We start from the raw sequence: 14,957 nt of genomic DNA on the forward strand, positions 1-14,957 counted from the left end.
GTTTTTTTTAAAGTCTCTCCTTGCAGTGCGGAACGATTGCGAGATCTTGGCATTCCGAGCAGCCCATCTCCACTCGTCGTTTATTTCTTTTAAATCTCCCTCCTTTTACTCGTCCCCGTTTTTACACCCAGCCCTGTTTGTTTTTCTCAGCAAGGTGGGTTACCTCCCCTCCCAGCCCCGTCCCCCCCTCGCTAGTATTTTGCCCGGTGCCAAGCTCTGAGTTTTCAGATTCGCCTCCCCTTCTGCAGCCTCCCTCCCCAGCCCCATCGGAGGAAATATTACAATGTTGCAAGCTGACGTAAGGACATTACAAGGAAAGGGCTACATTTCGGAGTGTTTATGAAAAGCCGCGGTACTGTACTGTCACCAGGGGGCACGCAATATAATGCATTTCGCCAAACATTTTGGATAATAATCATTTACCAACAACAACACACAAAAAAGCCCCAGCTTGCCTGGAGCTCGCAGAGCCAGAGAGGAGCCATGCAGCCAAAGTTTGGGAAGCCCTTTATTATTTTTCTGACATTGCGAGCTCGCCCTTGAGGAGCTGTAATTGCATTATCTGATTTTTTTTTCCACCCTTCTTCTCTCCCCCCCCTTCCCCTCCCCGCTCCGTCTCTCGACATTGCAATTTTTTTGCTTGCGTTTTGGAAGGAGAAACCGCCAGCTACCGAGCGGCAGGAGCCGCCGCCAGCCCTGCTCGCTTGCCTGGGAGTCCAGTGTTGTTTTGAAGGGAGCTCAGCTAACATGGCGACGGTGCCCGTCTATTGCATCTGCAGGCTGCCCTACGACGTAACCCGCTTCATGATCGAGTGCGATGCCTGCAAGGACTGGTTCCACGGCAGGTAACACAAAGGGCTCGGGCCTGCTGTCCCCCCCCTTCCTCCCCCGCACCCCGCTCGGGCTGCGATCGCCCCTTCTCGCCCTTCGCCGCCTTGTCTCTCCGGGGCAGAGGGAGGCAGGCGGCGGAGCTGCCGCCGCTGCTGTTGCTGTGTGCAGTTTTCCAACAGGCCTTTTTGGAGAGGAGGAGGAGGAGCCTCGCTGCCCCCGGCCCTCGCTGCTGGGGCTTTTTTTTTTTGGAGGGGGGGGTTGTTTTGTAAATGTTCGGTTCTCAGCACAGTGCCTAACCCCCCCGCCCCGGTCATGGGGGGCTATTGTCCGGGCGGGGGCGGGGGCGGCTCTGGCTCACGCCTGCTTTCCGGACCATTGCACCGCTGCCTGGTGGGCTCGTTGTGCGGGGCCCGGGGAAGCGGCTGCACGGCGGGGCTGGCTGGCTGCCGGCCGGGGGCTTGCAGCAGCGGACGCAGAGCTTGCGGTGGCCGGGCTCGCGGGAGCTTGTCCCGGGGAGGCGGCGGCCGCTGGGCCGGGCTCCGCTGTGGCGCGCGGCCGGCTCGGCTCGGCTCCCGTGTGACAGGGGCACAATGGCCGGAGCAGCCTGAGCCGAGCGCCGGGCAGGGCCCGCCCGGCCCGCGGCACATGGGCGGGGGAAGGGGGCTCGGAGACAGGCGAGCGCGGGCCCCGCAGCGGCAAGGCGGGCTGCGAGCAAGACCCCGAGAGGCGGGTAGGGGCCGGGCTGGGAGCCCCCGGCCGCTGCGGTGGGAGCCGGCTTGCCCCGGGAGCAGGGGCGCCGCTGGGCGCGCTTCGCGCCCGGCGGGGTGGGGGGGAAGACCCCGCTAGCTCACAGCCCGCCCCTGCCACGGCAGGGCCTCTCGGGGGCTGCACCGAGCCACGCCAGTGTGCCCAGGGACGTGGGGGGCGAGACCCCCGAGCAGCCCCCAGACCTCCCACCGCCTAACAGCCCCCCATGACTGACCCCCCACCTCCTAGCTTCCCTTTGACCTCCCACCACATAGCAGCCCCCTGTGACTGAGCCCCCCACGCCCCAGAGCAGCCCCCTGTGACTGTCACCCCACGGTTTTCAAGCGGTGCCTAGAGCAAAGGGAGGGGACTTCGGAGCCCATTGACAATTAGCAGCGTGTTAACAATTTAACAGCAAAACTAACCTATTGCAGTCGTTTAACCCTGAGGTCAGTGACACTCAGCAGAATGGGTGTCGCCGCCCCTGCCCTCTCTCATTGTATCGCTACTGGGGGAGCGTGGGTTGGGAATACGTTGCTTTGCCCCTTTGTCATGTAACCACTACATTGCATTATCGCTGAGTCAACAGCATTGCTATGATCTTGGTGTCACAACAGTAAGTTTCTGGGATCACAGGGATTGCCCGAACAAAACAGAGCCCCCAGGTGACTTACAGCTAGTCAGCTTTGAAGGGACTGAACTTTATATCTCCACAACTTTCGTGAGGAGGGGGGAAATGATGTTTGGGAGAGTTAGTTCAGGAGCAGACAAAGGGAGAGGCTTCTCTTTTTATTTATTTCATATTAAACCATGGTATAGAATGTATGGTTGAGGTTTTATGTAAGTGACAATATTGGACCAATTTCTGTTGTTGAGAGAGACAAGCTTTGGAGCTTAAACAGAGCTCTTCTGGGGTGGGGGTGTTATTTAGAGGAACAAATACTGTGAAACTGAACTTCAAGAACCTTTCTTTTTCTTTTAGGAATGGGGAAGTTAGTTAAAAATAATGTAAAGAAAGTTAAGGGGATTAAAACTCAGAGAATCACCTTGAGGATTGTTTAAAAATAAACTTATTAGACTCATACAAGACTTGGGTACTCCAGATCAACAAAAATTAAAATCAAGGGAAACATAGAGGGGGGTTGAACAGCAAGGTACCAGAGGTTTAGAATTAAAATGGTGTCCTTTTAAAAATTGACTCAAATTATACTAATAGAATGGAAAACATCTCCAGTAGTTATTTGAAAAACCAAGAGGAAACTTGAGGAGTGAGTAGGCAGAAGTATACAAAATAATAAGATATTCTTCTAAGTTTATTTAGAGTACTGTTGGAAGCCATCAGGAGGGTCAGTGTGACTGCGAGTCCCTCAGGATGGAAAGGTGGACATAAAAAGCAATTCTTTATAAGTAGTAAAGGTCAGATACTGTGAGAGATCGAAGTATCAAAAAAGAAGTGAAATTAAAATAGAGTCAATCACCAGGGCCAAAGATGTAACTTATCTCTTAGTTCTAAAAGAATTCAAGAACGAAGTAGCTTAGTTAAAAACTATTGGAAAAATAATAGGGAAATCATTTAAAGAGTGTGTTAAGCTCCTAAACTGAGTGCACATCGTGTGATAGGTATTCTGTAAGGGTAAATTGTGACTCTCTCCTGTTAACTCTTTTGAAGAGTTCTCACAGAATACCAGATAAAGGAGATAGGTTGGAGCAGGCTAAGGGCTTGTTTTCACTGTCACTGATGTCAGTGGGTACTGGAGCAGGCCCGAAACCAACTAATGGAGACTGAGCTGGAGATAGTTAAAAGAGGTATTTCAAAAGGAATTTGATAAACTTCCTTCCAAGAGGCTATTATAGAAACTTGTTAACTGTGGGGGGAGAGGTAAAGTCTCATCATGGATTTAAAAAGTGGTTCAGAAATGTGAAGCAAAGTGTGTGAATTAATGGCCAGTTCTTGTAGGTGAAAATGTTAGTAGTGGGGTGCTCTAGGGTTATGAACTAGACAAATTTCCAAAGTGGTGTGCAGTATCTCATGTTTGTTAAGGATTTGAGAGGGGTGACAGAGAGGTGGTAAAAATTAAATAGCCAAGACTAAAGAGGATCGTGAGAACTCAAGTAGGACCTAAAATCTCAGGGTTTTAAGACCGAATGGTGGCACAGTAAAGTCAACATAGACAAGTAAGTAAGAAGGGACTAGTAAGATACTTGTATACACTGATGGGTTTTGAAGGGAAATGCTCAGGAAAATGATCTGTGCATGTCTGTGGACAGCTCAATGAAGACAAAGCTCAGTGATAGTGAGATAGGATGTTCTACGTGGTATTAGAAGGGAAAGAACGTAATAGCAAACGGTTGGTGTATCTTCACCTTGCGAACTGTGTTCAGTTTTAATGATCTTAAATAGAAATAGCAGCAAACATAAAGGTTCAGAGGTGGACTCTAAAAATAACTAGGGACTTTGAGAAAGATGGGGCTTCCACACAAGGAGAGATTAAAAAGACTTGGTATTTACTTTGAAGAAGAGACGCAGAAGAAGTGGTATGATAGAAGAGAGAGGCCATTTGGATGCCCCTATTTGCCTTTTTTCATAATATAAGCACAAAGAGGTAATCAATAGAAAAAACATACCTGGTGGGGGTTTAGTTTTTTTAAAAAATCATGGGTGTCTTTTAGAGACCTCAATCTTGCAAGTTTGTATGTGTGTGTATATTTTACACTACCACCAAAAACTATTATTTTTAAAATAATGTAATTTGTTTCAATAAAATATATATAACAATCTTAAACTCATGTCACACATTCTGTGCACTTATGATAGTCACAAAAAAGTTCATTTTATTTCTGAATTATTTGCAAGCTTAATACATTGTCTTAATATTCAAACTAATCAATGTACAAAGAAGCTCATCAAAATTAGTAATTTTTGAAGGGGGAGAACTTTATTGATTTCTTCAAGTACCGTGGTAGGCTGTGGGATTTCTTAAAAATTCCATAATCCCTATTTTGTTTTTGTGGAAATGGCTCAGGTGTTTTCCTGATTCCTCTGTGATGGGGCTTTCCAAACGTTTTCGTAGAGTGCACCGCATCTTAATAGAGATATTTCATGGGCTACTTCACATCACATTCCTAATGTCTCCTCTCATTTGACATTGAATAACATCCCCGTGGCAACTGCAACAATTGCTTATATAGGAAATTAATATTAGAAAAGTATTAAATTTATTTTAGGCTTTCATTTAATGTACTTTAGCATCTGGAAATAAGAATGAGGAGCAAGTGCTAACTGACTAGCCAGCTCTCTGCAGACCACCAGGAAGTGCTCTGCAGATCTCTAGTGGTCCATGGACACCAGTTTGGACATCATTACTCCATGATATTATCTGACAAAATTACCTGAGAGAGATCCAGGTTTCTCATGCCTGGTGAAAGCCAGTCAGAAGCTTTTTGGGTTTGTTACCTTCTCTTGGGAGGACAAGATACCAAACATCCTTAAAGAAACAATGGTTAGACCCTTCTCAAGAAGCCATCTCTTAATGTTAATTATCTCTCCAGTTGCCAGTTATTACCATGTTTCAAACTTTTCATTTTTGGAGAAGATTACACTTCAGTAGGCATCTTTTTATTTTCTGGATTCCTATCATTTTGGTTTCAGGATTGGGTATGTTATAGTGATTACATTCATATCGTTGGTTGATGAACTCCTGGCCCTAGACAAAAGTCAAGAGTCTGATGATTTTGTAAGAACTAGAGCTTTTCATAGTGTTGCCCAGGTGGTGGTCCTGATATGTTGGCAGGGTGTAAAAGGGGTGAGTGGAACTGTTCTTCACTGGTTCTGCTCTTTCCTTTTGGAATAGTTTCAGAGGGTCTGTGAAGCTCTTCTCATCTGTGGTTCCATACTGCTGTCCCTTCTGTGCAACATGCACAAGGCCCTTTGAGAGTGTTTGTGTTAATGTTTGGGGCTACAGTGTCACCAATATGAAGATGACCTCCTTGTTTGTGCTTCTCATTAGATTGAGACTGAATAATTTCCTTGTTCTGTCCAGGCCCTGCGAAAACAAGTTGGCTGAAGCTCAACCCACAAATGATGGAGGTGATGCATGTTGGCTAGGGAAAACAACCTGAGGAGTTGCCGATAGGAGTTTAGCTGCTCTGTTTGTTAATGGAGAATGTCCGTGCTTTCCCAAAGAGATTCACTCTCTTGGGATACTTTTAGATTCCCAGCTGCTCTTGGCTTCCCAGGTAGCAGTGGTAGCTCATGGTGCTGTCTTTCATCTGTGGTGATTTACGAGGTTACCGCCTTTCTTTAAAGTGACACTGTCACCTCCAGGTTTGACTACTGCAGTGTGCTCTACCTTGGCTACCTTTAGCAACCACTTGGAATGTTTAGCTAATGTAGAATGCAGTGGACCTCCAACTTGGTGGAGTGGTTTGGTGGCTCTGTGAACTGCACAGGCTTCTCATCGGCTTCCAGGAGCAATGGAGGGTGTGAGTTCTAATATATAAAACCATGTATGGTATGGTACCTGCCTGCCTTAGGGAGAGCCTCCCTTCTTTTGAACCCATGCTGGAGCTGAAATCAGCTAAGGTGCTTTGACTCTTCTTAGCTTATGCGCATCTGTGCCTCAGATAGCGCATGACCAGGATTCATCACCAAATTTGGATTTCTGGTTAGATCATTAGCTGGCCCAGGCCGGGTACTGACAGGGAGTGTGACGTGAATGCTGATCCGTGCCTCCCAGGGTTCTTTGACTGACAGCCTATGAATGCAAACCCCTTGAAGGCTGGAGGGAGACCTGTTCAGTGGCAAGACCCAGCTATCATACTTGCTCATTCTGGAAGTGTGCCAGAATCTAAAGTTTTCTGAACTTTAGAGCAGAGCAAGGCAAGGCTTTTTGTTCAAGTATTTCCTTAACTATGGAACAATATTGGCTTATTTATTAAGGTTGATAGGTACAGGAAGGTGAGTTGTTTATCCTCTTAGCTGTGGGAGTTTAACATGGTGTTTCATTAATTTATATCAGGCACCCAGATGCCATAGGAGGGGTACATACAGTCATTCACTAAATAGAAAGAGGAAAGGGAAATACCTTTTTTTTGCACCACATATATTTAAGCCATGGAACCCTCTGCCACAAGAAATCATCATGGTAAATAACTTAGTAAGATTAAAAAATGATTAGCTATTTAGAATGACAAGGGTAACACCCACAGTTCCCACAGGTAGAATAAAACTGAGTGTGCTAAACCTGATGCATTGATACTTAAGATGAATACCAGCTGGAGTATTGACCATTATTGGGAAATAGCTCTCTTTTGGTATGGAAATTCTATCTAGTCTAGTATCTTATGTCTGACAGCGGCCAATTCTGGATGCTTGGATTAAGGTATAAACTCCTCATAATGCACTTTGGTTTGCAATACCATACAATGGAAGATTGTAACTATAGATTCAACTCCTGTTTGTATAAATATAAATCCTGTTTTGAATCTTACTGACTAGTTTCCCTCAATATTATCAAGTGTCAATGTGTTTTGCAGATTTACACTGTACAAACAGTGTTTCATTTAGTACAGGGAATTAAAAATATGAAAAAAAGTTGCATATGTTTAGTTGTTTAATTTTATATCTTAAAGATTGTAGGTGTTTCAGAGTACCCTAAAGGAATAATCCGCATTAAGGGCTGGTCTATACAGGGAAACTTACTTGAATAGCTGTTGTGGAATAAATTGTTCCACAAAGCACACTAATTATTTTGGAACAGAGTATTCACACGCAGAGCTATTCTGGAGTAGTTATTCCAGTCATTTTCCCCATGTAGACAAGCCCTTAGTGGGAATTGTCTGCTTTTTAAAAAAACTAACTTGTTTGTTTGAAACCTGGTGCAACAGTGTTTGAAACTAATATAAAAATACATTTTAAGCCTGCTTCCATTGAAGCCAGTGTTTGTTTTATCATTTATTTCAATGGGAGTAGGATCAGGAACAACATAAGAACATCATAAAGGTCATACTGGGTCAGATCAAAGGTCCATCTAGCCCAGTGTCCTGTCTTCTGACAGTGCCTAATACCGGGTGCCCCAGAGGGAAGGAACAGAACAGGTAATCATCAAGTGATCCATCCCCTGTCGCCCATTCCCAGCTTCTGGCAAACAGAGGCTAGGGATGCTATCCCTGCCCATCCTGGCTAATAGCCATTGATGGACCTATCCTCTATGAATTTATCTAGTTCTTTTTTGAACCCTGTTATAGTCTTGGCCTTCACAACATCCTCTGGCAAAAAGAATTCCACAGGTTACCTGTGTGCTGTGTGAAGAAATACTTCCTTTTGTTTGTTTTACACCTGCTGCCTATTAATTTCATTTAGTGACCCCTAGTTCTGATGTGATGAGGAGTAAATAACACTCTCCACATCAGTCATGATTTTAGAGGCCTCAATCATGTCCCCCTTTAGTCGTCTCTTTTCCAAGCTGAAAAGTCCCAGTCTTATTAATCTCTCCTCATGCGGAAGCCGTTCCATACCCCTAGTAATTTTTGTTGGCCTTTTCTGAACCTTTTCCAATTCCAATATATCTTTTTTGAGATGGGGAGACCACATCTGCATGCAGTATTCAAGGTGTGGGCATACCATGGATTTATATAGACTCGGGCAACATGCTATTCTCTGTCTTATTATCTGTTCGCTTTTTTTCACTGCCGCTGCACATTGAGTGGATGTTTTCAGAGAACTAGCCACACTGACTCCAAGATCTCTTTCTTGAATGGTAACAGCTAAATTAGACCCCATCATTTTATATGTATAGTTGGGATTATGTTTTCCAGTGTGCATCACTTTGCATTTATCAACATTGAATTTCATCTGCCGTTTTGTTGCCCAGTCACACAGTTTTGAGAGATCTTTTTGTAGCTCTTTGAGTCTGCCTGGGACTTAACTATCTTGAGTAGTTTTGTGACATCTGCAAATTTTGCCACCTCACTGTTTACCCCTTTTTCCAGATCATTTATGAATATGTTGAATAGGCTGTATCCCAGTACATACCCCAGGGGGACACCACTATTTACCTCTCTCCATTCTGAAAACTGACCATTTATTCCTATCCTTTGTTTCCTATCTTTTAACCAGTTGCCAATCCATGTGAGGACCTTCTCTCTTATCCCATGACAGCTTACTTTGCTTAAGAGGGACCTTGTCAAAGGCTTTCTGAAAATCTAAGTACAGTAACTCCTCACTTAAAGTCCTCTCGGTTAATGTTGTTTCATTGCTGATCAATTAGGGAACATGCTCCTTTACAGTTGCGCAATGCTCCATTATAACATTGTTTGGCAGCTACCTGCTTTGTCCACTACCTGCAGGAAGAGCAGCCCGTTGGAGCTAGCTGGTGGGGGTTTGGAACCAGGGTGGGCCGGCAGACCCCCATCAGCTCCCCGCTCCCCTAAGTTCCCTGTGTGGCAGCCGCCCAGCAGGCTATCAATTGCCGGGCAGTTCAGCTGTCCCTCCCCCCACTGCCATGTGCTGCTCCTGCCCTCCCGGGAGCCTCTTGCTTGCTGTGCAGGGGTGGGGGACAGGGGTGCTAATGTCAGGGTGTCCCCCTCCCCCTTCTCCTGCCCTCCACTCCTTTACCCCATCTCCACCGGGGCGGGGGGGGGGGGGTGGGACGGACACAACACGGCTCAGGACGGAGGGAGCTTGCTGGCAGCAGCTGCTGTCTCAACTTGCTGATCTACTTAAAAAGGCAGTGTACTTAGAGTGGGGTCAGCGTACTTAAAGGGGCAATGCATGTCTCTCTCTAACATGGTGTCTCCCCTCCCTCTGTTTGTGCTGTCTTGTAGAGTGTGAGGCTACATTAACAACAATGTATTAACCCTTGAGGGCTCAGCCAAATGCTAGTTCATCATTTAGCAGTAAGGCATTCCCTGGGAAATATCCCACCGTCTTCCACCCTCTGACTTCACCACCTCAATCAGACTTCACAATCATCATTGCTCTGTACAGTATTAAATTGTTTGTTTAAAACTTATGCTGTGTATATATGTGTGTGTGTATAATAGTCTTTTGTCTGGTGAAAAAAATTTCCCTGGAACCTAATCCCCCCTATTTACATTAATTCTTATGGGGAAATTGGATTCACTTAACATCGTTTCGCTTAAAGTAGCATTTTTCAGGAACCTAACTACAACGTTAAGCGAGGTGTTGCTGTACACTATATCCACTGGATCCCCCTAGTCCACATGCCTGTTGACCCCCTCAAAGAATTCTAGTAGATTGGTGAGGTCTGATTTTCCCTTTACAAAAACCGTGTTGACTCTTCCCCAACAAATTATGTTCATCTCTCTGTTTATGTCTATAGTTTCAACCAGTTTGCCTGGTACTGAAGTCAGGCTTACCGGCCTGTAATTGCCGGGATTGCCTCTGGAGCCCTTTTTAAAAATTGGTGTCACTTTAGCTATCCGAGGCCTTTACATTATTCTGGAAGTTTAAAAAGAGTTTAAAGAATTTAAAGGACCACTTAACATTCAAATCCATGTGGAGTCTCTGTACTTCCTTTTGTTGCAGTCTTTTAAGGGGAGATCAAATTTTCATTGGCTTTCTAATCAGATCAGGAACTCCACACTTAGCCTTCCTTCATAAATATGGGATTCAGAATTAAGTTCCCATGCTAATTATCAAAACATAGTTTTCAGCTGCAAATGAACTCTGACCAGAAGGTAAAGCAAAACAATATTGTGAAGCCCGTCAGTGTTGAGTTCTTGATCCCATAGAATGACCCAGAGGTAATTGTTTCACCACTTTTCTTGTTTTGAGATACGTAACTATGGAAAGAGATTTACAGTGGAAACTATAACAATCTTAACATGCCGTAGGATACTTCTGATTGATACTCCAGTATCTCCAGAGACCTTGTGATGTCAGTCATAATATCAAGACTGCTTTGCATGCATTTATTAATAAAAACAGAGAATATTCTCCATATACACTGTGGATTGTCAAATTATTAATAATGCATCCTGTTTTATTTTCTGGAAGAAAACTGCCAAAGGGCCAAAACTTGGTGTGAATGGAAAAAGGTTGAATTACACAGCCCTAAAAATAAAAAGTTTACAATGGAAACTGCAAGTTGACCTTAACTCTGAGGTGCCAGAATTCTAATACTGACAACCCCAGGCAAAGCACTTCAGTAGTTACACAGCACTTTATTTCTAAAGTACTGGCTCCTTGTTCAGATATGCATGCAAGGAGAAAGTGGATTAGCTTCCTCAGAATAGTCAGTTCTTTTATCTTTGGGTTTTCTGTTCCCTTTTGGAACACTGCCCAGGTATCAAACTAGTATTCCGTAGCTGTTAGCATGATATCTAGCGCTGTAATGCTGACTTTCGAGCTGAGTGGGCTTTTCACTCCTGAACAGTGCTTTGTTTTAGGACTCAGTTTGACTATTGATTAGAAAGCTCACAGGTTTTCAGTGCCTGGGTGCTTGAGGCTCAAGCACTATAGCATGATGAAAAAGAGTGGTCCTTATTGATAGGTGTGGGACTGGAAATATGAAGTCTTGTATTTAAACCTGTTTGTTAGAATATATAATGGCCCAAATTTGCAAAAGGGTCCAACATGAGACAGTTTGAGCCTCATTTTCAGAATGCTGAGTACCCAATTTTTATTCATAGCAAATAGGATAATGAACGCTTAGCAGTTCTCTCAAAGGCAGCCTGTAGTCTCTCAGTTTAGGAGCTCAAAAGTCAAGGAACCCCAAATTAGTGGATATTTTAGAAAATATGGATCTAAATGATAGTAACTGTAGACACTTCTATGATAGGAACAGGCCTGCAAGTGTGTTACTGAGATACTAGCATCTGACAGCAAGTAATAGACTTGTCCAGTTGCACTTCTAGTATGTGTGAAAGTCCTTTAAAGATAAAAGGATTTTACAACAGAAAGTATAATAATGTTATGAATATTAGACACAATTCAGGTTTAATTAAAAAAAATCTAGCAGAAGGCTCCAGTGCCCACCATGAACCAAAAACCTGTTGCTGAACCACATTTGGGGCCCAATTCAAGGACAAAATGTCTGTTAACTTCAATGAGTGCAAGATTGGACCCTTAAGCAGCTGGCAGTTTTTAGCCAGAAAGGTTCAAACAGCATCATTTTCCAGGTATAGTTAGTAAAGGGAAATAAATTCTGCCAGTGAGCAAGGAGGAGGTAGATTAGCAGACCCACTGTTTGTAACCTGAATATGTCTGTGGTGGGGGAGAGTAGAGATTTTGTTTAATATTTCTGCAGAACCAGTTAAAACAATTTAACCATATATGAGGAAAAAATTGTTGCTGGACAGAGAAACTTTGTCACGATTATTGTAACTCTTTAAAAATGATTTCCCTTTATTTTTGACAGCTATCTCAACCCGTTCCTTCTCTCCCTAATAGGCAGACTCTTCCATTAACATTGTCACCATTTGTTGATCTGTTTGAACCTGTGTAATGTGAATGGAACTATTATGGTTCTTCCATGGTTCTCATGATTATTCCAGTTTTTACATAGGGGGCTAGATGGCTTGGGAGATTGGCAATGACTGTGTAGTGCCTTTTACCACCAGGTTATTTTTTTGGTTCTGGTTAAAGTTGGCAGAGAGCCGATGTTATTACCACCTCATGGCTGTTCAGTGACCTTTGTGAAATGAGTTGGTGGGCTCCATTTTTTACCTAGGTGATAGATAGATAGGAAACACATGACAAAACCCACCCTGGGCAAAATTCTGAAGTCAATGAGTGTTTTGCTATTTAGGTCAGTAGAGTCAGGATTTCACCCTGTATCTGTTGGCAACATTTTGAAAGCCGCAGTGGAGAGGCCAAGATTTGGATGAGCAATGGCACCCCTAATGGCACTCCCCCTATCAGGATACCAGATGTAGAGGGGGGTCAGTGGGGAAACTGGAAAAGGTTCACTCTCAGTCTTTGCTGCCTGCCAGTGTTCTGAGCATGGACAACTTCATTCTCCAGTGCTGTTAATCTTTGTGCCTTGCATGAGCACTGCATGCGTGTCAGTTTTAAAAGTGAATGATCTTTTTGCTGGAACTTTTATGAGCAAAATTATATTACACTTTAATTATATTACACATTCAAATTCTGCATGAAATCTCAGCAAATATAAACTTGTACTAGTCGTGTAATACTCTGATAATCCCAATTAATACAACTACCAGTCAGCCAAAGGGCAATAATTTTCCCTGATGTAATAACTTCCTTTCCTGTTAATCAGAAACTGAGTTTATTCAAAATGTTTTGCATCTACTCTCTACATTTAGATAAACATGGTTGAATGGTATTAAAAAATCTGGTATAATCATGCATTGTAATGACTCCAGAGACTTCGCTGCAATGTAAGTATCCTAAGTTTTGTTTAAATTGACCAGATTTTTCACAGTAGCCATTTTATGCATCTAATCTGTGGCATGGAACACAATATGCATGTATTAAAAATTCTTAGACCTCACTATTTTACATATAAAGTATCTCCTCTCTCAACTTAAACAACCCTCAGTTATTTCTAAATTAGTATTTGAAAACAGTAGAAGTGTATCATCTGTTTCAGGTATGTTATTTTCATATTGCTGTTCATCTCCATAGTGTCTGAGTACCTTCCACACAGGGTATGTCTACAGTTGGAGCTAGAGGTGTGATTCCCATCTCGAATCATACTTGGGCTAGCTCCCATCGAGCTAGCATCCTAAAAATAGAATGTGGCCATTGCAGTGTTATCTGAGACCTTCAGCATGTAATCGGGGTGCTACCTGTCCCACTGCTGCAGCTGCATTCTGTTTTTAGTGCACTAGCTCAGTGAGAGCTACCATGAGTATGTCCCTTCGAACTGGGAATCACACCCCTAGCTCAAAGTGTAGGCACACCCTTAGAACAGATTGGCAGTAGCTAGCTCCCTAGTAGACTTCATGCAATCTCTGACTCTTCTCCCTTTTCAGGCCACAAAAAAGAGATTTATTAGTTTATTTAAATGACTTCAAAATTTTATTTGTAAAGGTGTAATTGTTAAATGTGCAGACAGTGTGGTAGATATTTTACAATCTAATCCATTACAGATCAATCATGTTAACACTTTTAAAACAATGCATTCCTAGGCTGAGAATATATGCATTAAGTGTCAGTGCAGTATGATTTGGAAAGGCCAAGTAATAAGCCCCTGCGCACACAGAGCTAAATTCATCCTAGAAAACGGTGACATTATCCCAGCAAAGTGTTTAACCTGTGGGGTTTATAACACAATTGCTGCTATATCTGTATCTATGATGATACTGTTAAAATAGCAGGCTATGTAAAAAGTTTACCTGGCTACTGTAACTGAAATCATCATTATCTCTTTTGAAGAAGGCAATTTACCTACCACTATAAAGAATGAAGTAGTCCAGCCACTTCTGAAATAACCCACACTGGACACCATCATCACCTTGTCTCCTCGCTCCCTTAACTAGACAAACTCATTAAGAAAGTGGTGATGACCAAACTCCAGTGGTTTCTCACCTTTGCTGATATCCTCTACTCTTTGGAGTCAGGCTTCGGGGAGGGATATGGCACAGTTTGCTGATGGATGATTTTCTCTTGGCCTTGGATATCAAACCAGTCTTCATGATTACACTGTTTGGTCTCTCAGCAGTCTTCAGTACTATTGACTGTGCAGGACTGGATTTAGGGGTGGGCGACCCATGCAACCGCATGGAGTGCCAGGCTTGGGGGGTGCTGGGCTTGGGGTGCTGGGCTGGGGTGCTGTAAGGTATTCAAAAGTTTAACAAATGGGGGAGAGGCGCTGAAGGCACTCTTCAGCTGGAGTGCCATTTGATCTAGGGCCGGCCCTGACTGTAAGGGGCTGAAGAAATGCCTAAGAGACCTAGGAGAAGTAAATGTGGTAGCTCTTCACTGTCTCAGACAGGCTCCCCAAAACCTAGCTAGAGTGACCAGATGTCCTGATTTTACAGGGACGGTCCTGATTTTTGGGGCTTTTTCTTATATAGGCACCTATTATACCCCACCCCATCCCGATTTTTCAAACTTGCTATCTGGTCACTCTACTAGACATGCTGTGTACGTGGTCCCAGTCCAGCAGAGCACCTCTTTCACTTTAAGCGTGTGAGTAGCCTATTGAAATTAATAGGCTATTCACATAATGGAAGCTAGGCACATGTTTAAGTGCATTACTGGATCCCATCTAAGGCCTGTCGCATGGAATCCAGCAGGATTCTGTGCTTTTGTCCATCATTTTCAATATCAGTGGCTAGGGCTGGGCAAAAACTAACAGGAAATATGCTCCAGTGAAAAGCAGATCTTTTTTTCAATGAAAACATTTGTAGAAGATTTCTCCCCCCCTCCCCCATTTTTCAACCTG

At 43.8% G+C, this 14,957-nt stretch overlaps 1 protein-coding gene across 1 annotated transcript in view; it reads left to right on the forward strand.

The window, feature by feature from the left end:
* Nucleotides 1–245: 245 nt before the first annotated feature.
* Nucleotides 246–14,957, forward strand: part of PHF2 (PHD finger protein 2) — a 142,851-nt gene continuing 128,139 nt past the window's right edge. The window contains exon 1 of the mRNA XM_084634049.1: nt 246–845. Within this exon, the coding sequence (XP_084490175.1) occupies nt 748–845 (98 nt within the window). The 5' untranslated portion in view covers nt 246–747. The remainder of the gene's footprint in view (nt 846–14,957) is intronic.

Source organism: Lepidochelys olivacea (genome assembly GCF_965140295.1).
Source record: "Lepidochelys olivacea isolate rLepOli2 genome assembly, chromosome: 7".
Lineage (NCBI taxonomy): Eukaryota > Metazoa > Chordata > Testudines > Cheloniidae > Lepidochelys > Lepidochelys olivacea.